Below are 24,650 nucleotides of genomic sequence, written 5' to 3'. Positions count from 1 at the left end.
AATAATTGTTATCTACTATTCGGAAAGAGGGAGGGAAAAAAATTATCTTTACACTATGTATAATTTTGAAAACTTCTATGCTGTTTCCTGTGATCATAATCTTTTCTGAAAACTCAAATGCCTTTAAGGAAGGTTTTCTGACCCTTTGATAATTGGCTGCAGGATTGGGAGAAGAGCCAGAAAAAGTTATTGCTTCACACATCCCCCCATGTAATGGGGGAAGAACCATCTGTTGCCTGTTGTGACCAGTTTGCATGCCACTTTGCAGATAAAATTGCTCGCATCCATGCCAGTTTGGACACCAGAGTTGTGGCAGTTCCGGCAGACGTGCCTAGGGTATCATCTGGTCCTATTGTGTTGGATTCTTTTCATTTGGTACAGCCTGAGGATGTGGACAAAATCCTGGGCAGTGTGTGGGCAACATTGTGTGCCCTAGACCCTTGCCCATCATGGCTAATAAAATCTGTCAGGGAAGGTATGGGCAGGTGTTTGGAGACTATAAACAATGCTTAATTATGGGAAGGCAGGATGCCATCGTGCCTCAAGGAGGCAGTGGTGAGACCACTATTAAAAAAGCCCTCCCTTGATCCCTCCAACCTGAACCATTACAGACCTGTTTCTAACCTCCCCTTTTTTGGGCAAGGTGATAGAGCATGTGGTGGCGTCTCAGCTGCAGAGGGTCTTGGATGATACAGATGATCTAGTTCCTTTTCAGTCTGGCTTGCGCCCTGGACATAGGACTGAAACTGCCTTGGTCGCCCTAGTGGATGACCTACACCGGGAGCTTGATGGGGGAGTGCAACTTCCCTGCTGGTTATGCTGGACCTCTCAGAGGTGTTTGATACCTTCAACCATGGTATCCTTCTGGACTGCCTCTCGAGTAGGGGGGTTGGAGGCACTGCTTTTGAGTGGTTTCGGATCTTTCTTTGGGGGAGGGTCCAGAAGGTGGTGCTGGGGGACTATTGCTTGGCCATTGGCTTGTGGGGTCCAGCTGGGTTTGGTCTTGTCCCCCATGCTGTTCAACATCTACATGAAACTGCTGGGAGAGGTCATCCAGGCACTTGGAGTACGTTGTCACAGTGTGCAGATGACACTCAGCTCTCTCTCTCTCCTTATCACATGATCCTAGGGTGGCAGTGGATGACCTGAATCAGGGTTTGGAGGCTGTGATCGGCTGAATGTGGGTTAGTAAACTGAGATTGAATTCAGAAAAGATGGAGGTGCTGTTGGGCAGTAGGAGAGCCAGTCAGGATGAAGTCATCTGACCAGTTCTGGATGGGGTTGCACTCCCCTTGAAAGAGCACATGTGCAACTTGGGAGTACTGCTGGACCCGGCTCTGCTTTTGGAGGCTTAGGTGGAGGTGGTGGTCAGAGGTGCTTTTTGCACAGTTTCGGCTAGTGTGTCAGGGGTGTCCCTTTCTCGAGAAGGCAGGTCTGGTCACAGTTACCAATGCCCTAGTCATGTCTCAGCTGGATTATTGTAACATGCTTTACATGGGGCTGCCTTTGAAGAATATTTGGAAACTGCAGCTAGTGCAAAATGCAGCAGCTAGAGTTTTATCTGGAGCTGCCCCTGGGATTATATTACACCCATTCTGAAAGAGCTGCACTGGCTACCAATTTGTTTCTGGGTCTAATTCAAGGTGCTGGTTTTGACCTTGAAAGCCCTTAACGGTTTGGGCCATGGATATCTGAAGGACTTCCTGCTCCCAAAAGTTTCTGCCTGCTTGACAAGATCATCGGAGGGGGCTCTGCTCCATGTGCCAATGGTGAGCGAGGTTCGACTGTTGAGCAGGTGGGACAGGGCCTTCTCAGACATTGCCCCCAGGCATTGGAATGCTCTCCTGGCTGGCATCTGCTCCTCAGCCACTTTGACAGTTTTCAGGAAACAATGAAGACATGGCTCTTCACCTAGGCTTTTAAATGAAAGTATTGTATTTACTGCTGCTGCGTTGTGTGTGTATGTGTTTTTAATGGGTTTTTATATTTTTAAATAGAGATATTATTTTTATATTTATCTGTACATTTGTATTTTAATTATACATTGTTTTAATTATATTGTAAACTGCTTTGAAATATTTTAATGAAAAGTGGTATATAAATTGAACAAATCAATCAATAATGAGACATACTGCAAAAGCAAACTGAGACCAGCTTAGCATCTTATGCCTTTCACATATGAAGAGAGCCAGCGTGGTGTAGTGGTTAGAGTGCTGGACTAGGACTGGGGAGACCCGAGTTCAAATCCCCATTCAGCCATGATACTAGCTGGGTGACTCTGGGCCAGTCACTTCTCTCTCAGCCTAACCTACTTCACAGGGTTGTTGTGAGGAGAAACTCAAGTATGTAGTCCACCGCTCTGGGCTCCTTGGAGGAAGAGCGGGATATAAATGTAAAATATAATAATAATAATAATAATAATATGAACAAGGAGTAATTAGAACTGAAAGGAATATTTCAAAACTTATGATGTTTGCATAGAATATGCTTGAGGGGTATGTTTGAGGCACTTCTCATAGGTATTGGTCCTTGTGATGATGTTAAGAACATCCACTTGTGTTACAGTTAATGCATTTACATTTTAGAGCTCCTTATAGTTTATTGCTATAAAGATCTGGTAAATAGCACCAGTCCTGTTACGACAGATGACATATGTCTGCCACAAATAAGCTTAGTCTTCCTCAGAATATTTTGCTGAGCCTCCTTCCTAAAGGGGAAATCTTTGGCATCTTGTTGGTCCAGAGGTTTGCCATTCTGGTCATTTGGAGCTGAAAGAGGGACCAGTTGTCAGTGGCAGCTGAAGCATGGCCCTTGTAAACAACACACTGGGTGGGGGGAATAGGTTTGACTAGGCTAGATTAGGATGAAGTTACATTATAGATAAATTAGGTTAGATTAGTTAGCATATGTATTTTGTGCTCTGGGAACTAATCTCTCTAAAATGGCTTTTTCTGCATCCTTATTTCTTGAATTTGAGTAAACCTGTTTAAATCTCAGTGCTTCTCTCTGCTTAAGCCCACTCTCTCCATTCATCTCTCTCCAGGGTGTTGGCACAATAAAGCCAGTAGGTACAAGCATAATATCTCTGTCTAAGAATAGATAGAGCAGCAGCAGGACAGTGGAATGAGTGTAACACCTCATGGTAACATAGGCAGGAGGGATGTAAATAAGTAACATTTGTTGTACCATACTTTATTTTCTAGACCGTAAATAGATTCTAATTACTTTGGCTTGAGAATTTGGCAGCATATGGCTCTTTTATTAATGCAGGTTTCTTAAAAAACCCAACAACAATGATGTGACCAACAGCTTCTTTATGTGTTTGAAAGTTCAGTGGAGTATTTGTAGAGAGAGGTTTATTCTGTTTTCTCCCTCATAGGAGTTGCACACTGTGCTTTTGAGAATGACATAGATGCTTTGCTCAATCTCAGAGAATTTTTTAATTACCTACCTCTTAGTAACAAGGATCCAGCTCCTGTCCGTGAATGCCACGATCCTAGGTAAGTAGGTGCCATAGAAGTGGATTGTTTTACAAAGGATAGGTGTTCATAGCATCAGTGTGTGCCTTAGGGCTCAACTAGTTAGTCTTCTGCAGTGAAGGTATTATTATGATACTTTCTAGACTTAGGGCCCAAACAAGTTGTTACATTAATCATGTTGTTTGGCGTCATTAAAAAAAAAAAAAAAAGTAGATAGCAGCTGCTGACACCCCCATCCATGTCAGGACTGCAGTGGAGCAGGAACTTTAAAAGTCCCCACTCAACAACACTTTTCTGATCCAGATCACCCTCCACAGCTGCTATTTGTACAGTCATCCCTCACCCATTGCGAGGTAAACCTCACGGTTGGTGAATGCACGGTTGGAGAGCAATAGAAATGCATTGGAAACAGAGTTAGGGGAATTGCGGTCGGGAAAAGTCTGAAAAAAACAAATTAAGGAAAAATACTTTAAAAACACCAAACAGCATCCGGAATCTGCCATAGTTAGCAAGAGGAGTCAGGGGGAGGACCCCAGAAATCACCCCCGGAAATCGTGGCAAAACCCCCCCCCTTGTCAAAAAATCCCACCAAACTGTGGATACATGGGTCGTGGTTGGTAAGACTTGCCTCAATTTCCCAGTCATGGGTACTTAAAACTGCAGTTGGGGAAACCCGTGGTTGGTGAGGCAAGATTGTATTACAAAAACACACCCAACCAGGGCCAATGAGAGTTATGCCACATCTTTTTTGGCCCTTATATTACTGATCAAGGCATCTCCCTTTAAACACCCTTGGAGAAGAAAATGTCTGAGCAGCATATTCCTGTGCTTAAGTGTTTTGAAAAAAGTTGGCTATTAAAAAAAGCTATCCAAGACTTACTTGTAGGCGTTGGAAGGACCCCTCCCAGCTCTTCTCTTCCAGAGGGTGCCTACTGCATTCAAGTATGAAAAAGAGAAAACCAAATCTGCCACACATTGCTGTTTAAAGCAGGTTCCTCCCCAGCTTTGCTCTGATCCTGGAAATTAACTGAACAGGGAGAATCCTGCTTAAAGTAACTGAGCCCAAATAGGGGATAGATCTTGCTCCCTTCCCCTGCATACTGCTTTTGCTTTAAAAAGCAAAGGCAGTCCCTCCCCCCTGCATTTTACAGAGATATGGGGCAAGCATATGTTTAACAAAAATGCAGTTATGGCAGAGGTCTAGTTTGGCCCTTATACTGTGCAGTTCTGCTGCTATATGTTGGCTTTTCATTGATGGACCTAACTTTTTTGTCTTCCTTCTATTCTTTTTCCTTGTTGGTACCAGTTAGCTCTTTAGTTGTTTCTGCAAGTAGAGGAAGGAAAGAAGCTCTTCCTTGCTATATAATGTCTGAAAATGCAAGCAGTCAGCTTAAAGATTTTGAATAATTCCCTCATCGCTGCAATAATTTGAATAAAAATGTGGGCCTTCAGTCAAATTATCCTAGATTAAGCAAGTCCAGCAGTCATACCTTAATGAAAGATGATTTTAAGTATAACCTTCTTGCTTTTGATTTCCGTTTTTTAAAGCAATCGATTGGTTCCCGAGTTGGATACAATTGTCCCAATGGAATCTACTAAAGCTTATGACATGGTGGATATTGTACATTCGGTAAGCTCTATGCGCCAGTATCTACAGAAGTCCAGTGACTGAATACATAGCTTTGAGTTTACACAAGATGTATTAATATTAATTACGTTTGAGAATTGCTACAAGATGTAAACATATTCTGTTTTCATCTTTCTCATCCGTAGGCTGCCAAAATACTGTGTATTAGAAATCTTTGGCTAAGCATAAGTGATAAATGTAATATAACTGGATGAATTATTGACTTGATAGTCGTGATACCTAAAGTACCATTGACTTCCTTATACAAGCAAGTATAATTCAGAACTATAGTTAGAATACGCAAAGGTTTATTTTGTGTTTTGATTTACAAGTGTTTTGATTTACAAGTGACCCAAGTATTTGCAACTGTAGCTGAATTGCTCCTTTTTTCCCTTTTGACTTCCCATGTTTGCAAAAACAAAAGGAAAACAAATTCAGACTGTCTCCCAAAGGAATACTGGATTAACTTGTGTAGTTAACTGCTGCAAGGTGTGTTGATAGCTATAAAGAGAGCCTGTTTAATGTAATGGTTTAGCTCTTGGGCTAGAACCAGGAAGACCTGAATTCAAAGCCCCACTCAACTATAAAAAGCTTGTAGGGTGACTTTGGGCCAGTCACTTTCTCTCTATTTAACTTAACTCTCAGAGTTGTTGTGAGGATAAAATGGAGCAGGAGAGTAGAACCATGGCATAAGCTATTTTTGGAAGGGCGGTATAGAAATCGAATAAATAAATAATAATAATAATAATAAAATGTGTGGTTTTCTGAGAATGTCTGTCAACTATTAGCCACAATAGCTAAATTATTGAACCTCCGTATTCAGAAGCAGTATACCTCTGAATACCAGGCAGTATTCCCTCTGACATGGAATCCTAGATGTTGACTACCACTCCCATAATTCCTAGCCAAAGGCCATTGCAGCTGGGGATGCTGGGAGTTGTAGTCAACACCTGGAATTCCCTGTTAAGAGGGAATGCTGATACCAGGTACTTGGAGCATTTATTCATGCTGCTTGTGAAGTTCTAGAGGCATCTGGTTAGCTATCGTTGAAAACAATGTTGGTCTTTATAGACCTTAGTTTGAGCTAGCAGGGACTTTTAAGTGCTTATGCAATTGAACCTAGTATGATCATTCCTCTGCTTTAAATGAAAATATTTTCTCTTCTCACCCTCTGATTCTTTCCCCTGCAAATTCATTCCCCCCTCAAGACATTTTCTTCCTCCCACCTTCCAAAAGCAATAAAAATGTCCTGTCTACTCTGTCCCCCTGTCTTTAACCCATATAAATCCAGGCCAATTCAACATATGTCTCAAACCATCTGTTTCTTGCTGTGCAGGAGTGGAGCTCATAATGGCAAACCTTTGTTCTGGAGGAAGTACAGAGGTTGCCTTCCATCTCATAGCAGGATATTACAATAACACTTGATTTTTCTGCTGTGTAATGATTTTACGAAATAGCCAGTTGGTTGCTGGTTGACTAAGCAGAGCTTCTAAGTTAAAATTTAGAAATAAGTTAAAATTTAGTTAATAAGGACTTTTGAGAGCAATATATTAAAAAGGATTTAAAAATCTTGTTTCAACTATTGCAAATGTTTAATGTACTTTGTATGATGTTGATGTTTATAAAAGTGAGTATGTTTCGTCCTGTATTTCATCACTCTGCAGCAACAAAATGTTTTAATCTCACTTGTGCAGATTGTTGATGAGAGAGAATTCTTTGAGATCATGCCTTCCTATGCAAGGAACATGGTAGTTGGGTTTGCCAGAATGAATGGAAGAACAGTTGGAATAGTTGGCAACCAGCCCAAAGTAGCATCAGGTGAGAGCAGCGTGGCATTTTTTGGAAATCTGCATATCTGAGAAATCAGGATGGAAAACTCAGACTCCTATTCTGCTGTTTACATGTGATATGAGCCCTAGACTAGGCTTGGGCCTGAAACATTTTGGAGGCCATTGTAGAGGCCTCGGAAACGTTTCGGCAGCTGAGGCCATTCCAGCATTTTGGCGGTAGGGGGTATTCCCTTAAGGGCAGGGGAGGGTGCACTCATCCCTCCCGCCACATTTCCCCTGCTGGCGATCCATTGTTTTAAAGCCCTTTGGGGCAGCAGTGTTCCTCCCTGCCACCTTGTTGCCCTCATCGGCCGGAAGTGACCAAAAGTACCGGGTGCGTGTGTGCCTGTCGCATGGGCACATGGCGGATGGGTGCGGGGGTGTGTGGACGCAGCAGATGGGCATGGGGCACACGCGCACGGTACTTCCGGCCACCTCTGGCCGATGAGGGCAACGGGGTGGCAGATAGGAATGCTGCTGCCCTGAGGGGCTTTAAAACAACGCTGGTGGGGGAAATGCGGTGGGAGGGGTGAGTGCATCCTCCTCCGCCCTTAAGGGAATACCCCCACCACCGCCGAAACGTGGCAGGGCTGTTTTGGGCCCAAGCCTACCCTAGACTATCTGTGTGTATTGTCTCAAGAACTCTGGCCTTAAGATGGTGGTTGTCTGAATTTGGGGTTGAGATGTTGCCCTTGAGAGAGAAGTTGGGCACACTATTTACAATGTAAAACTGAACAATAATGAGATTGTTTTATTGGTTTTTGTATTGGTCACTTTGGCTCTTTCAAGAGAAAATTAGGTTATACATTTTCTAAATAATTTAATGAAGACCAAACTACTTTATATCATTTTGCTTTGTAAATAGCACAACCAAGATTTATAGATGTTTGGATCTTGGCCAGGATACAAACCACCATGAAACTAGATAGTTTTTCTTGATAATGAGCTTCTGATATGAGTAGGTGCTGCAGAAACATAATATAGCTTTCTGTATCAAAGTTTTGAAATCTATTTTCCTCCCCTGCTGACACCTTCTGTCTACACGCATATTGCCAGCTTCTGCCATTCCCTTCCTGCTATGGACACCAGGGCTATTCCAATAACTGTTACAGAGAGATGTCTTAACACCTTAATCTGAAACATCTAGAACTGACCATGGATACTGACAAACACATATGGAATTTATACATTAGGGTTTGGTTTTTGAAAACAAATTATTGGAATGAGTGGGTGGTATTTCTTAGTGTTTGGGAAAATTCAGCCGTGATGCTGTTATTGTCAGTCTAACACTCACCCCTGCAGAACCCTTGCACTAAATCTAAATAATCTTCTACTCCAAAATTAAGTCAGAAATCTATCTCTGAAAATAGCCATGTTGGTGCTGTATGAAAGTTTATATAGCTTGGATAAAATAGAAGTATTGTTCAGTATTTGGCATTGAAATAACGAACTGCTGCATATTATAACTGAATTGCTCTTAGAGTGTGTGTGTGTGTGAGAGAGAGAGAGAGAGAGATGTTGCATACTGAAAAGCAGTAGCTTTAACAGCTTGAAAAGTCTTGTAATGAGATTGTCAACTCTTCTTAAAAATATTAGGTTGTTTGGACATAAACTCCTCTGTGAAGGGAGCTCGTTTTGTTCGTTTCTGTGATGCTTTCAACATTCCTCTGATAACATTTGTGGATGTGCCTGGATTTTTACCAGGTAGGTTCTTCTGTATCCTCCTTCATGTAATGAAGGAAAATGAGATGATTTGATTCCTTGTGGCAGTTCCTGTATGTAAGGAATTGGGTGGTAGGTGGGAGGGTGGTTTGCTTTTACACAGTAAAAATACAGAGGCAAAGCTATTATTCAGCGCCTTAACTATGAAGACGATTTACTTTGCAGAACAAGTTTCTTATTTCAGATACAGAGTATAATCGATTGTGTTTATAATTCTTACTGGAGTGAAGTTTAACATTCACAAAAAGCTCATATATTCCTTACTAAAGCTTAGTTATGGTGTGAAACCCGAAGTAATGCTGGAATAGGAGATATAACTTACTTTTTAAAATTTACCTAAATGCAATGTTTTGCTTTTGTATCAAATTAGCTTAATGAAACATCTGTCTATTAAATAAGTTTTTTTTTAATCTGAAGATTGTTGTGGAGGCTTCATTCTCCTTTTATTACCTTTATGGACTCTAGGAAATTGGGGGAATAGGGCTGTAGTTCACTGGTAGAGCATCTGCTTTGCCTATTGCGTGTAGACAATACTGAGCTAGATGGACCAATGATCTGATTCGGTATGCGGCAATGTTTTTATGTTCATAATGAGAACCGTGTGTGTGCTTTCATAGCACTTCCTTACCTAGGTCTGGGGTGATTACCACTGGCTTGTTTGGTGGTGACCCATTTACTGAGTCAGACCATTGGACTATCTAGCTCAGGATTGTCTACACAGACTGTCAGCAGCTTCTCCAAGGTTGCAGGCAGGAATCTCTCTCAGCCCTATCTTGGAGATGCCAGGGAATGAACTTGGAACCTAGAAACTAGGCCTCCCATGGGTTGTCCCAGGGCTCTGGAATGCACTCCCAAATGAAATTTTAACCCCTCCCCCCCGCTGTTTAAGGGACTCTTGAAAATGTACTTATCAGGCATTTTGTTTATAATATGTTAAAGGCAATACTGTGAAGGCTGTATGTGTGTGCTGTTATATGGGAAATAAGGGTATCTGGTTCCTTCTTAATTAACAATTGTATCAGATGATCAAGTAAGAACTAAATTACAGAGATGACATACTTAGAATGGGTGTATTGGAATACTTCATCCCAGATTACTAAAATAACCCTGTAATCTTTTAAAAAATTGGCCTTGGTGATGACTGTCAAATTAAAAATTGCTATGCAAAAGAACTTGTCATCTTAATGAAGATGCACATTTGTTATTCCAACTATTGTAAATGTTTGGTGCACTCAAATAACGGTTGAGATTTTAACGGCAAACAATTAGCTGTGTGTACAGCTTCATATATCCTTCCCTGGAGGAAGTGACTTTCCTCTAATTACGTTTTATTGGTTCTTGTTGTTTCCAGGGACAGCTCAGGAATATGGTGGGATTATACGGCATGGTGCAAAACTACTCTATGCTTTTGCAGAGGCAACTGTGCCAAAAATCACTATTATCACGAGGAAGGTGAAGTAAGACTGTATTTTATAGCCTATAGCTGTCATGTACTGCTGAGAATGTTTGAAGATTTCCCTACTCTCAGCTCAACTAACCTAGCCAGCATGTGTGCTTCCAAACTGTCACTCGATTATTTTGTCCTAATATGACTACTCCATATTTTTTGCCTCTGGAGGCCTACTAAAATTCTGTTTTGTCACTGCTCCTTATTTCCTCTTGATTACTCAATCAGCCCTGTTTTCTTCTTTAAAAATGCTACCCAAGTCAGAGCCAGTTCTGACTTAATGCTTTTAAAATAGCTCTCTCTTTAGAATCTGAATACAATAGATACATACCAGTTACTATTTCTAAGGAGTCCCAGCCTGAAGTCTTGGGCTATATGTTGCTTCTGACAGGATTACTTTTCCTGGGTTGCTCACCTGGTACCTGTTTTGATAAGTTCTAGGCATTATGCCAATACTTCGGTTTTTTATTATTGACTCAGGCTTTTAATGCTTGCTGCTACTGCTGCATTTCAATATTTATAATTCGTTGCTCATTTATTATTTTATATACAGCGTGTTATCTCTTGTATGTTGTTAGTGCTTGTGTCTTTATGTTTTTAATTGTGGCTGGGCTTTTTATAAACTGCTGTGAAGATTTAATTTAACTTTTTAAATAATAAATATTTTCAGGACTAGATTGTTAGAGAAAGACATCAACTGGGGTGGAGAGAAGAGTCTTGTGAGGCATGACAACCATGCAGGGTGTGTTAAGGGTCTCTAAATGTGAAGGCACTCTAGATTAAAACAGCATTGCTGAGAAACGGAGCAACCACCTGCTCTCGCCTCCCTTTGCAATATACATGTATATTGCTGTTTAAGTGAAAAATTGGTATCCAAATGCCTGTTTTCTAGAATGAGCTGATGTACATGTTACTCTTCAATTGCATTAATATACTTTTATTTAGGGGCAATGCACTGAGTGATGCCCAGACCAAAACATACAGCAGGATGCAAGAGCTGTCAGTTTTGTAAATGCATGTTTTCCCCCAGCCATCATCATCACTGCACTCTCCCACCCCCGTGGCTATCGCTTGCTCCCTCTGTGTGGTCACCTGGCCATGCAGGGTCCCACTGCAAAGATGCCCAAACCGGGCAAGTTTAAATTCCAGAAGGATGGCAGGGGAAAGGGGAACCTCTGCAGACCCCCACTCCCGCCACCTTGGAGAAGCCCCCTTTGGGGGGAGTAAGTTTTAAAATGGTCTCTCTCTCTCTCTGGCTCATCAAGTGGGGTGTGTGTTCCGGTGTCGAGCTGAACTGGGGGGGGGGAGGGTTCAGTTTGGTTTCGAGCCTGTTTACACACCCCTAGTGGGGAACCCAAACCCAGGTCCTATTCCATTCCAGCTATAGCAGCTGTGGAATAGAAGTGTTACCTTGTTTGATTTTTCAAATTTAAAAGCATGGATAAAAACATAAGACTTTTAAAAAGCTGTCAGATGGGGAGACTCTTTTTTTTCAGTAGGGAGCACATTCCAGAGTCTTGGGATAGCAACAGAGAAGGCCCATCCCTGCGTAGCCACAAGACAAGCCGGTGGCAACTGCAGATGAACCTCTCCAATCTTAATGGCAGGTGGGGCTCATGGTGAAGACATTCTCTTAAATACCCAGGCCTAATCTGTTTAGCGCTTTATAGGTTACAGCCAGGAGCTTGTATTGTGCTCAGAAACTTATTGGAAGCCAGTGTAGCTCTTTTAGTATAGAAGTAATATGCTCTCTGCAATGACCCAAAGACCAACCTGGCCACTGCTTTCTGGACTGCGTACCTGAGGCAGCAGGCAGGGATTTGGATCCAGAAGCACTCACAGACTGCATACCTGTTCCTTTTGGGGAAGTGTGACCCCATCCAGAACTGCTAGATCAAAATAATCCAAGTTCTGGCCCCACACAATAAGTATCTCCTGTGCAATACAATAAGTACCACAATAAGTCTGTTTAGCACTACCTCCAGGCAGGCATTTTGGGAGGTTATGCCTTCTCCTGATAATGACACGGAGAAATAGGTATGGGTGTCATTAGCATACTGACAACACCCTGCACCAAATCTCCTGATGCTCTCTCCCAGCACTTTCATGTAGATGTTAAACAACATCAGAGACAATATAGAATGCTGGGGACCACCATATAAAGTTCAGATATTGAAGAGCAACAGTCTTATAGGGACACCAGCTGGAACCTGCCAAAGAGGTAGGAGTGGACCCACTGAAAAGTAATGCCTTCCACCCCCAACCCCCACAGAAGCTCCAGAAGGATACTATAGTTGATAGAATGGAAAGCTGCTGAGAGATCCAAAAGGACCAACTGACTCTCTCTCCCTTTGTTAATTCCTAATTGGAGATCCATCAAGCCAACCAAGGCAGTTCAAGCCCCATAGGCTACCTGAAAGCCAGTTTGAAATGGGTCTAGCAATTTCCTCCAAGACTGTTTGGAGCTGGAAGACCACCATCCTCTCTATCACCTTGGCCAACCACAGAAGGTTGGAAACAGGCCTATAGTTGTTTAACTCTGAGGGATCGAATGCAGGTTTCTTCAGAAGGGGTGATTGTCTCCTTAAGGCAAGAAGGCATCCTGCCCTCCCTCAGAAGTATTTATAATATCTACCTGGTCTTCTATAGCAACCCCCTCGCCAGATAATATAAACTATGTCGGACAAGGGGCAAGAGAACAGGTGGTAGGCTGCACTGTTCCCAATCAGCTTGTCCACATCTTCAGAAGTCACAAACTGAAACTGATCCAGGTTAACCTCATAAGAGGAGTTGCTGGGCACCTTCATATCAGACACTGCAGTAATTGTGGGGTCTGATTTGGGGATGTACAAACAGGTTTGATGTCAAACAGGGTCAACACTGAATGTGTTTGGTTCGATTGTCCAATATCGAAATGTCCCCTCCCCCCGGCTATTTGGAGAGGTTCACAATTTTTTTTTACTCCCTCCCTTTGGGGGGCTTCTCCGAGGCCATGGGGAGTGTGTGTCCTCTGGATATTTCCCCTCCTCATGCCAGCCTCCATTATGCTCCCAATCGCCTGGTTTGGGTGGTCATTGGCCTGTTCTGGGCCTCACCCCTGGGGCGGTGGCTATTTTGGAAGATGCCTCACATGCTCAATGGGCCTCTGCATGGCCTGATTAATGTGACCCCCCTGCCCAGTCAAACTGGGAGGGTTTGAGGGGATGCAGAACCGAATTGGCCCGGTTTGGTTTGTTCTCAAACCAAACCACTCCAGCCAGTTTTGTGCGCACCCCTTAGTCTGAATTGAAGTCTGCCTTGAATACCAGGTATTTTATCCACAAAGAACTCTCAGTGGGTAATTGATGGTTCCAGATTCTGATTCAAGGCGGGGAGGGGCATGTACTTGTCCTCTTACAACCATGAACTCCTTAGCTGGATGTGAGCTTGCAGATGCAATAAGGGAAGAAGGGAATTGCTTCTTTGCCTGAGCATATCACCTGAGCATAGATCTTCAAATGTGCTCTTATGTTTTATATGTCGGATTTGAGTCAAGTCTTTCTCCACTTGTGCTCAAGTTGTCTACTTTGTTGCTTCAGCCTCCATAGTTCTTCCATATACCAAGAGGCCAATTCTGAAACAGTTTAGAGAAGACACTTCTCTAAGCATGTCTACAGCCCTGGTGAGAGTTTGCTGTTCCAGTTCTCCAAGAACAGGATCCCCAGCAGAGCCAACACTAAATTCTTCCAAGGCTTCTTGGAATTCTATTGGATCCAATAACCTCTTTGGGCAGACCATCTTAATAGGCTCCTCACCCCTGTGGAGGTGGGATGTGGTTGCAAGTCCAACCTTAACCAGATGGTGGTCCGTCTGTTTTAAAGAATTAATAATCTATATCAGTTTTTGTCTTTAACACTAACTTGTAAATCAACTAAATAGCTGCTGAAACATTTTTTAAAATGAAACTTCTATGAGCAACTGTTAGAAATGAGCTCCACCTTCCTTCTATTGGCAGGTCATTCCAAAACCTAAGGGGCTATTCTATTCTATTCTATATTCTATATAATTATCTAAGCTGTACCTGTGCCTAATCCTGTGTGTAGCAGCTCTAGCAAGAGTTTGTGAGCTGAAGCACCGTGGTGATTGGGCAGTGGGGATTCCATATGCAGATAGGAAGGAGGAAGCTGTGATGGTTAAGGTCAGTTGGAATGCAACTGTTACTGGTCGGAATATGTTCTTGATTGTAGAGGAGAGGAACATATATCTATATCTATGGATAGTGGGCAGGGGTCTGTGAAGAGAGGGGTCGTGAGGGAGTAACGAGTCCCTTCAGGAGGAGGCTGCTGTTGTGTGAATTAGGTGAGGAAACAAGATGAACAAGATCTGTTAACTCAGGGTGGGAGGGAGCGGGCGGAAGAGCAGGTGTAGGAGAGAGAAAGAGGAAAAGGGAGGGGAAGAAAGAAAGATGGAAGGGCAAGGGGTGGGCCCGAGCCTGTCAGTGGCTGGAGGGGAATGAGTGGCCATGGTGGCAGGGGCAGCAAGGAAGGGCCCAGTCAACCACTGTTGCTGCTTGGGGCTACCGAGGCCATTGGAGGAGGCAGGCAGGCAGGCAAGGGACGGGCCCGAGCCTGAGCCTGTCAGTGGCCTGAGGGGAACGAGCGGCCATGGCAGTGGCAGCAGTGAGGAAGGAGCAGGGCTTGGGTGAGGAGGTCTCTGGGGATAGGGGGCTGCAGCTTGGCCAATAGGTGCCAGAAACACTGCAGCCATGACCAAGAGGGGTGAGAGGGATGGAGTAAAGGGATGGAAGAATAACCAAGAGGGGTGAGGGGGAATGGAAGCAATGGAATGGAGGAGGAGTGCAGCTCAGGCGAGGGGCACACTCAGGTACTAGCGCGCAGATGCTCTGTGTGGGTTAAGCAAGTTCGAATAAAGATCCTATTTCATGCTGTCAGTTCTAACTTCTCATGATGAAGGCATCCAAAGCACAGCTTTTGTTAAAGCAATATCTTTTTATTTAAAATATTTATATCCCATATTTCTGTCTACATTCAATGCCATTTACAAGAATTAGATCAAAACAATAAAAATCAAATTGCAATCTAAGTTAAAGAGAGGCCAATGACCGAGTTTGAATTACACATCAAAGGAAGATTCCTTCCTTCTATGGAGGTTGTGTTGATTAAAATAGTTGCATCTTAAGCAGACTGTCAACAACTGCAAGACTACTACTAATAATTACTGTATTCTCAGCTTATAAACATGTATGTAACCACTGTTTTGAAGACTAATTGTTGTAAGTTATAAATGTTATCGCAGGACCTTTTATATTGCACTAGTTATATACCAGCTGATATGTTCACCTCTAGGCGGTATACACAATTTAAAACACAACAAATATAAAACAGAGTAAAAACAATTCCGTGGAATAAAAAGTTAACAATCTCATAGGATTAAAACAGTTAAATAGTTTATTAAAAGTTAATTTCAGTTAAAAGCCTGAGAAAAAAACAGGTTGCTTACCTGTAACAGATGATCTGGAGGTGATCCGTTGTATTCATAAAGAATGGGTTCTGCGCCTGCGCAGGGACCTCGCGGACCGACTGACTAGCTCCTCGCGACGCCTCCAACCGCCCTGCACGTGATCGTGTCCATACTTTAATAGGCGGTTGGGGCGTGTCTTCCTCAGTTTCTGCAGACCGCCAGACACCGTCGTGCATACTGACGATCCTTCTTGAAACTTCAATTTCACCGCCTTGATGTTGCGGGGAGGCTGGGTGGGTATTATGAATACAACGGATCACCTCCAGATCATCTGTTACAGGTAAGCAACCTGTTTATCTGGATCGTGATCCGTTGCATTCATAAAGAATGGGTGATTAGCCAGCTTCCCGCTTTGGCGGCGGGTCATCAAGGCAGCACCCTCTTCAGGATACTCCGACCAAACTCTGCATCTTTCGCTTGCCGTATGTCCAAAGCATAATGCTTCACAAAAGGATGACATGAGGCCCATGTGGCTGCCCTACAGATCTCCGGCAGTGGCACACCTGCCAAATTTGCTGCTGATGCTGCATAAGCCCTCGTCGAATGCGCTTTAATAGAACTTGGGGGTGTCACACCCTGAGCATTATATGCCAGCCGCACGGCACGTACAATCCACTGCGCGAGCCGCTGACGCGTCACTGATAAGCCCTTAGGCTTGCCACGGTAAAGTACAAACAACTTGTTCGTTCTCCTTATGGACCTAGTGGCGTGCAGATAATACAGCAAGGAACGCCTTACATCTAGCGTATGCATCTTGATTTCCAACTGCGTCTGTGGACTTTGGAAGAACACGGGAAGCACGATATCCTCATTGATATGAAACTCCGACACTATTTTGGGCCTGAACCTAGGATCCAGGCGCATCACTACTTTCCCTGGGTAAATTTGGGTGTAGGGCCGATCAGCCCGTATCGCAGCCAATTCGCCCACCCTACGTGCTGACGTCATTGCTATTAAGAATACAGTCTTTAAAGTCAGCATGCCCAAGGGCGCAGCCCCCAAAGGTTCAAACGGTGCTTCCGTCAATGCATTCAAAACTAAAGTTAAGTTCCATTGCTGAACGGGACGCCGAACAGGTGGGTACATGTTATTAACCCCTTTTAGGAATTTCTTAATCTTGGGGTGTGAAAACACAGTCTTTCCATCCCAGCCACCATGCCCGGCAGATATAGCCGCCAGGTGCACCCGAAGTGACGAGTTTGCCAAGCCGGACATTTTCAAGGTCGTCATATACAGCAACACCTGCATGATAGTCGCCCGTTTAGGGAAGAATCCTTTCCTTCCCGCATAGCTGCGAAATCTCTTCCATTTACTATTGTAATTACGCCGAGTTGAAAGCCTCCTACTATTAAGTAGGATCCTTTTCATTAACCTATCAGCCACGCTGTCAGCTTCAGCGTGTGTAGTTGTGGGTGTAAGATCATCCCCCTTTCTCGACTTAGCAAGTCCGGGTAAACGGGAAATTGGTGATACCGGCCCTTCGACAGCTTCAGCAGAAGAGCGAACCACGGTTGTCTGGGCCACCATGCAGCCACCAGAACCCCCTGCGTCTCGTCTCTGAGAATTTGCGCTAATACCCTGGGGACCAGCGGTTGTGGGGGGAACAGGTAATATAGGCCCTCCCTCCAGAGAAGCTGGAACGCATCTCCCAGTGAGTGTTTGCCATGTCCTGCACGAGAGCAATAACTCTGACATTTTTTGTTCGCAGCAGTGGCAAACAAATCTATTTGAGGCGTACCCCACTTCTTGAACAGCGGCCGAAGGTAACACTCGCTCAATTCCCATTCGTGCTGCTGGTTCAGCTGAAACGATCTGCTCAGCATGTCTGCCTGAACATTGTCCTCCCCTTTGATGTGCAACGCCATAGGGCGTATGGAGTTCGCAATACACCAGGTCCACAGACGCTGGCTCAAATGACACAGGGTTCGGGACACCGTTCCACCTTGTTTGTTGAGGTAAGCTATGGCGGTTGTGTTGTCGAGGTTCACTTGTACAACCCTTCCCTGCAACTGGGGGCGGAAAGCCTTCAACGCCAAAAACACCGCTAAAAGCTCCAGATAATTTATGTGCTTCAGTTTTTGCTGTGGAGTCCACCGACCCTGTACTTGACAATGACCACAATGTGCTCCCCAACCCCATAGGGAGGCGTCCGTTGTCACCCAAAAGGATGGTGTCCAGGGTCGGAACTCCCTTCCTGAGAGTAGATTGTCTCGTTGAATCCACCACCGTAGTGACCTCAGGACACTGACAGGGATGAGTAACATCTTTTTCTGGTTGTCCACATTCGGACGGAATTTGCGGAGGTACCACAACTGAAGGTCGCGCATATTTAGACGGGTGTAAGCTACAGTAGAGTTGCAGGATGCCATTAGCCCCAGAAGCCTCTGGACGGCCTCCGCTGGTTGACGTGGCAACTTCTCGAACAGAAGCACTAAATCCCTTATCTGTTCGTACCGTGACTCCGGCAGAAAAGCCCGCTTCTTCGCCAAATCCAGTATCGAGCCTATAAAGTTCACTTGCCTTTGGGGGTCTAATTTGGATTTCTTCCAATTCACATTGATTCCCAACTGTTGAAGCAGTTGCAAGACCAATCGTGTCTGAGAAAGTAACCCTTCTCTGTCTGCGCTCACCATAAGCCAGTCGTCGAGGTAAGGGTACAGCCTTAGGCCATCTGTTCTTAAGAACGCTACGACTGTTGCCATCACCTTTGTGAACACACGCGGGGCTGTTGAGAGCCCGAATGGCAAAACTGTGTACTGGTACGCTGTATCGCCTACTGTGAAACGAAGGAACCTTCTGTGATTCTCGCGAATCCCTATGTGAAAATAGGCATCCTTCAAATCCAAGGTGATTGCCCATTCTTCTTTTAGTAAGAGATGCAGAATGCCCTGTAAAGTGACCATTCTGAACTTCCTCGTCTCTATATAACAGTTCAGCTCTCTTAAATCCATTATTGCCCTTATTCCCCCATCCTTCTTGGGGATCTGAAAATATCTGGAGTAAAACCCCCTCAGTCTGTCCATCCACGGCACACGCATTATTGCTCGTTTCTCCAGCAGTACCTGCACTTCGTCCTGAAGTGCCAGTGTTGACCTGGTGTATTTCACACCCTGGAAAGGTGGCAAATTCTTGAACTCTATTGCATAGCCATAAGTTATAATTTTCAGCACCCACTGATCTGATGTTATGTTGTGCCACGCATTGGCGTGGCGTGCCAATTTGATGGATACATTGGCTAACGCGAGGCTGTTCTCGGGAGCCTCGGGTACTCTGGCTAATGCGAGGCTGGTGTTGGAGGCCTTTGGTATTGTAGTTGGTGTCGATGTGCGGTGTTGCAGTGGATGGACCTTCACTTCAAAGAGACTGCTTTGATTGGTCTTTAGCAACCCTCTGGCCTTTAGGTTTCTGATAATAGTGCCTATTCCTTTGATAAGGCTTGTTTTGTCTCCTGTAGTCTCTTCGATCCTGTTTATTAGAATAGCTATTTTGCTGTCTTCCGTAGGGGCGACTACGAGACTGCTGACTAGCTGAAGAAGTGGATGTCATGAACGTTTTTGCCGTGACCTTCATCTTTTTCCAGGATTCCATGGTGTCATCCGTAGAGTCTGCAAATAGCCCTTTCCCATCAAAGGGCAAATACTCAATTTTATCTTTCATTTCTGGCTGTAAGTTAGTAGACCTCAGCCACGCGTGACGCCGCAAAGTAATAGCTGTTGCCATTGCCCGCGATTCCGTCTCCGCTAAATGCTTGTACGTGCTCAGCAACTGCCTGGTCACCACCGTAGACTTTTCATAGGTCTGTGCTAGAGCCTTTTGTAAATCATCTGCCGACAACGTGGACGAGTCCTGGAAAAAAGTGTCCCACAGATGGTGGGCATATCGTGTCATACATGCAGCATAATTAGCGATTTTCACTGCTAAACTGGATGTAGAATAAACTCTACGTCCCAGGACATCAAGCTTTCTCCCCTCTTTATCAGCAGGGGTAGTATGGTGTTGTGCACCCTTTGACGATGCACATTCCACCACTAAAGAGTTCGGGTCTGGGTGCCTCACCAGGTAAGTGTTATCAACTTCTTGCACCCTATACAAACTCTCCAACTTTCTCGAAGTGGGCGTTGAAGTCCTCAAAACAGTCCATGCCGACTGTGCCGCCTTCGTAATTGCCGGAATCATTGGTAGCGACACAGGGTGAGTGACCTTAGCTTTTGCCATCATATTATACACAGGATCTTTCAGATCTAAGACTGGTAGCTGAATTTCCAGGCCCAAAGCTTCCGCCATCTCACGTAGTTGCGCATGGTACGCTTTCAGTTCCTCTGAGGGAGAGATCGAGGTACCCGGCGCAACCTCCTCTGGAGGGTCAGGCTCTCTGGGCTCGTGCATGGTGCTTGCCTCAGTGTCTGACAAATATGATGTGTCTGAGTCGCTGTTCCTACTGCTTCCAGTCTCATGTGATGAAACACACTGCGTAGCAGGGACAAGGTTAGAAGGTGCCCCTTGCAACGACACCTGGGGACGTATGGATTCTGAGCGGTGTGGCAAGGACGGGTTATTTTGCAGCAACCTGGCCTCCAATGGGCGCTGCCGCTGTGGCAGTGGATCTTCACGAAGCGACTGCTGCGCCTTCCAAATTTTGTATTCCGCATAATCTGGTGGAAAAAACACTTCGGGGTTGTGGCGGAAACCACAAGCATGTGTGATGCGGCCCACAGGAAGAGACGTGGCCGTTGATGCATCTGCCGTTCGTGCCCGAATAGGTATCGGCTTCGGCAGATTATGATGTTCCACCAAAGGAGTCATGAGCTGTCGAATGGGACTCGTGGCTGCTGAAATGAGTCGAGTAGTCTCTGGAGTATGCACGGAGGGTCGCCCTGGAGACGCAGACGGAGTCTTAGGCACTGCTGTCCCACTCAGCTGGTCGTAGGTAAACCCGTGAAAGGTCGACCCGGAAGGCGTGCCTTCACTAGAATCCAATAAGGCCAACAATGGAGTCCGAGTTTTCTGCACAACAGTTTGTTCCTGCATGACTCCCTCACCAAAGTCCATATAGTCCTCCGAATGATAAGTCACCCTGGGGGACGCCGGAGAGTGAATTGGGGTTCTTGCAGGAGTTAAGTCCGCCACCAGCCGGTGTCGGTCTCCAGTCTTGAAAACACTCAGTGTTGAAGCAGTACATTGTTCTGGAACCTGAACTCCCGCAATCTGTGTAGACGAGGCTTGGAACTCCGACACCTTCGGTATCGAGTCGAACCCCGTCGACGCCGACAGCAGCGGGTCTATCGATGTCGATGGCGAAGTCGACGCCGGTAATCCCCAATCTCTAGATTCTCTTCGATGTCGAGCTTTCGATGCCGACGCGTGCTCGTGCCTCGACGTCGATCTCGACGCCGACCTCGATGTCGATGGCGAACCTTCCGATGACGGGGAACTTTGTTGCACCCATGGAGACGGAGTCACCTTTAAAGTAGTATCCCAATCTTCCGCCTCGGTCTGTAAACCCGTCGGCGAAGGAGTCCTACTACGGACTCGTGTCTTTTTGGATCTCTTCCTCGGTGGCGAGGAAGCGCCCTCTTCGTCTGTGGAGGAATATCGCGCCTTTTTGTGTTTGCGCCTCTTCTTCTCCACACTCCCGGGCCTTTTAAACTCCTCTTCCATAGTGGCTTTAGACTGCGATGAGGCAGAGTCCACAACAGGAGGAATCGAAGTCGACGGTATCGTAACGCTCGTTACCGACATCGATGTCGAGGGCCCCGAGCCCGGCCTCGGCGTCGGGGGTCTAAGTGCGTCCTCGTACAGTGCCGCCCGCAAATGCAATGCCCGATTTTTCAAAGTTTGTTTAGAGAAAGAGCAACAAATCTTGCAGTTCATTGGGTTATGTTGCTCACCAAGACAAAGCAGGCAGGCATCATGTGTATCCGTTGATGGTAATTTTGCTCTGCAGTTAGTGCAGCGCTTGAAAGTTGTTTTAACCGCCGCTTTCGACGCCATAGCACTCAGCGTCTCACGGCCAATAATAATGTTCCAATTTACGAAATTCTTAAGGGATATCCAAAAAACGTAGTCCAAAACAGTCCAAAGGTCAAAGCCAAACGTAGTTCCGAATCCGTTCCAGTCGTTGTACCGTGAAAAACTATTAATATACCGAGGGGCAATCGATCTGAGGTTTAGACGCAATGGCGGTCTAAAAGAAACTGAGGAAGACACGCCCCAACTGCCTATTAAAGTATGGACACGATCACGTGCAGGGCGGTTGGAGGCGTCGCGAGGAGCTAGTCAGTCGGTCCGCGAGGTCCCTGCGCAGGCGCAGAACCCATTCTTTATGAATGCAACGGATCACGATCCAGATCAGGTGCATCTTGAGGGCCTTCCTAAAAGCAAACAAAGGAGGAGATGTTCTTATTCTTACAGGGAGCATATTCTAAAACCCTGGGGTAGCCAGAGAAGGCTCATCCCAAGTTACCACCAAACAAGCCAGAGGCAACTGTAACTAGGCATCTCCAGATGATCTTAATAGACGATAGGGTTTATGACAGAGAAGGTGCTCTCTTAAGTGCCCTGAACCCAAGCCATTGAGGGCTTTATAGGTAATAACCAACACTTTGTATTTTGCTCAGAAACACAGCAGTCAGTGCATATAACAGTGGTTATATTGTCAATTTAGGTTGTCATGGCTGGCTGCCGCATTCTGTACCAATTGTAGTTTTTGGACTACATACAAAGGCAGCCCCATGTAGAGTGCATTATAGTAGTCATGCTTGGAAGTTACCAACAATGCACCATTGTTTTAAGGTTATTTACCTTCAGAAATGGGTATAGCTGATGTATCAGCCCAAGCTGATAAAAAGCACTCCTGGCCACTGCCTCAACCTGGGAAACCAGTGGGTTTTGGGTCCAGGAACACTCCCAAGCTATGCATTTTTCAGGGGGAGTGTAAGCCCACTGAGAACAGGCAGATCTAAACCACCTCTTGGGTCCTGAGTGCCCCCCCCCCCGTCTAGTCAGTACTTCTGTCTTATTTGGATTCAACTTCAGTTTGTTATCCCTCATCCAGCCCATTATCACCTCCAGGCAGGCATTTAGGGAAGTTATGCCATTTCCTGATAAGGTGGATATGGAGAAATAGATCTGGGTGTCATCAGCATACTGATAGCACCATGCACCAAACCTCCTGATGATCTCTCCCAGCAGTTTCAGGTAGATGTTAATTTGCAATGGAGACAGTATGGAGCCTTGTGGAACTCCATATTTTATTTCTTGCTTTGCAGAGCAACATTCTCCAAGCGACACCATCTGGCATCTACCAGAAAGGAACCACTGTAAAACAGTGCCACTCAATTCCACCTCCCTCAGGTGACCCAGAAAGATACTGTGGTCAATAGTATCAAAAGCCACCGCAAGATTCAAAACAATCAGCAGAATCACACTCTCTCTGTCAATAGCTAACTGTAGATCATCTGTCAGGCTGACCAAGGCAGTCTCAACCCCATAGATGAAAATCAGTTTGAAATGTGTCTAGATAATCTGTATTATCCAAAACTGCCAGGAGCTGAGAAGCCACCGCCTACTCAGTCACTTTGCCCATAGGATCACCTTTTAGGATATGAAGGAAGGATCCACCCGATATAAGAGTGTAGCTGTATAACTCAAATAGAAAAGTGAATACATGTTGAATTGCTGAAATTAGATGATTCATGAAAAGATGTAAGCTCACATAGCTTTTTAATAGACATAAAGGGAATTATTTCTTTTCATAGCATAGAAACATAAGAGTGTTATTTTTAACTGTGGCTCATTGACACTGTTCACTTGCTTCCTGTTTCAGGCTTATGGTGGGGCCTATGATGTGATGAGTTCAAAGCACCTCAGAGGAGATGCAAATTATGCCTGGCCAACAGCAGAGGTAGCAGTGATGGGTGCCAAGGTAATTGCAAGCAGCATTCATTTGGGGGCCCCGAGCAATAGCCACCCATTTCAGTTTTGTTACTAAGAAGCTTATGGTGAACTAACCCAGATGTCTGTGTTTGCTTTTAGGGAGCTGTTCAGATCATTTTCAGAGGAAAGGAAAAAAATGCAGAGGCAGAATATGTGGAAAAATTTGCAAATCCTTTCCCTGCAGCAATCAGAGGTATGATGGCATTGTGTTTTATTACTGAAGCCTTTTCAAATCCTTAATTGTGGTCTCAAAGTTCTTCAATTTATTGATCACTATTTCACTTTGGTTGCAAAGGGAGATCATTTTTATATTGTCTATTTGGATAAGTCTTTGAAAAGCCAGGGACATTTTCTATTGGATAGGCTTTTCTTAAACATTTGAATTGTGTATATCATCTCTGCAAATAGAGCACAATTTCGCTCTCTCGCTCGCTCTCTCACACACACACACACACACAAAATCTCTGATCCTCCTATCCAATTTTTCGATTGAAGGATTGAGCAATTAAGGGATACAAAAGTGTATAGATCAGCCGCTCTTCAGTGCGTATAATTGTGCTGGGTTGCAAACATGTGAGCCAATTCTATGATATAGTATCAACAGTACTACAGAAACCAGGGCAGAGACCTCAAATTACCAGGATTGATTTGGTTAGTATTCAATAGTTTATACCTATGCTTTTTATATGATCAGGCTCAACTGGAGCCATTCATGTAATGTATGCCCTACCAAAATTACATTGAGACCTGGTGGGCAGGCAGGCAGTTGAAACTATACTTTGGTTAAATCAGAGTGATCCAAAATATTATTTCCTTTAGAACGTAGACCTCTACGTTTAATTCTAGTGATATGCTGAAGCTGTAAGTAAACAGCAAATATTTCTGAAGCTAGTGTTCTTGCATTGAACCTAGATACAGAGAGATAAACTTGCATGCAGAATTGACAATCATACATTTTCATGTGCAATTGAATTAATATCAAGTGCTCTCATATATTATATTTCAGTTTCATGGGGCATTGCTTTCCTCTGAGCATCTCACTAATCAAAATACTCTTCATATACCCTTCCCTGATTTTCCAGTCAGTTTTA

General features: G+C 44.6%; 1 protein-coding gene across 2 annotated transcripts in view; it reads left to right on the top strand.

Moving 5' to 3' along the window:
- Window positions 1-24,650, top strand: part of PCCB (propionyl-CoA carboxylase subunit beta) — a 52,154-nt gene that overhangs the window by 22,467 nt on the left and 5,037 nt on the right. For both annotated transcript variants that reach the window (XM_053310207.1, XM_053310208.1), the window contains exons 8-14: window positions 3,380-3,500; window positions 5,028-5,109; window positions 6,801-6,924; window positions 8,532-8,639; window positions 10,009-10,109; window positions 23,450-23,548; window positions 23,659-23,752. In XM_053310207.1, the coding sequence (XP_053166182.1) occupies window positions 3,380-3,500; window positions 5,028-5,109; window positions 6,801-6,924; window positions 8,532-8,639; window positions 10,009-10,109; window positions 23,450-23,548; window positions 23,659-23,752 (729 nt within the window). The remainder of the gene's footprint in view (window positions 1-3,379; window positions 3,501-5,027; window positions 5,110-6,800; window positions 6,925-8,531; window positions 8,640-10,008; window positions 10,110-23,449; window positions 23,549-23,658; window positions 23,753-24,650) is intronic.

The sequence above is a fragment of the Hemicordylus capensis genome, chromosome 3 (genome assembly GCF_027244095.1).
Source record: "Hemicordylus capensis ecotype Gifberg chromosome 3, rHemCap1.1.pri, whole genome shotgun sequence".
Taxonomy (NCBI): domain Eukaryota; kingdom Metazoa; phylum Chordata; class Lepidosauria; order Squamata; family Cordylidae; genus Hemicordylus; species Hemicordylus capensis.
The sequence above is the reverse complement of the archived record's forward strand: the minus strand, read 5'-3'. Positions and strand labels throughout refer to the sequence as shown.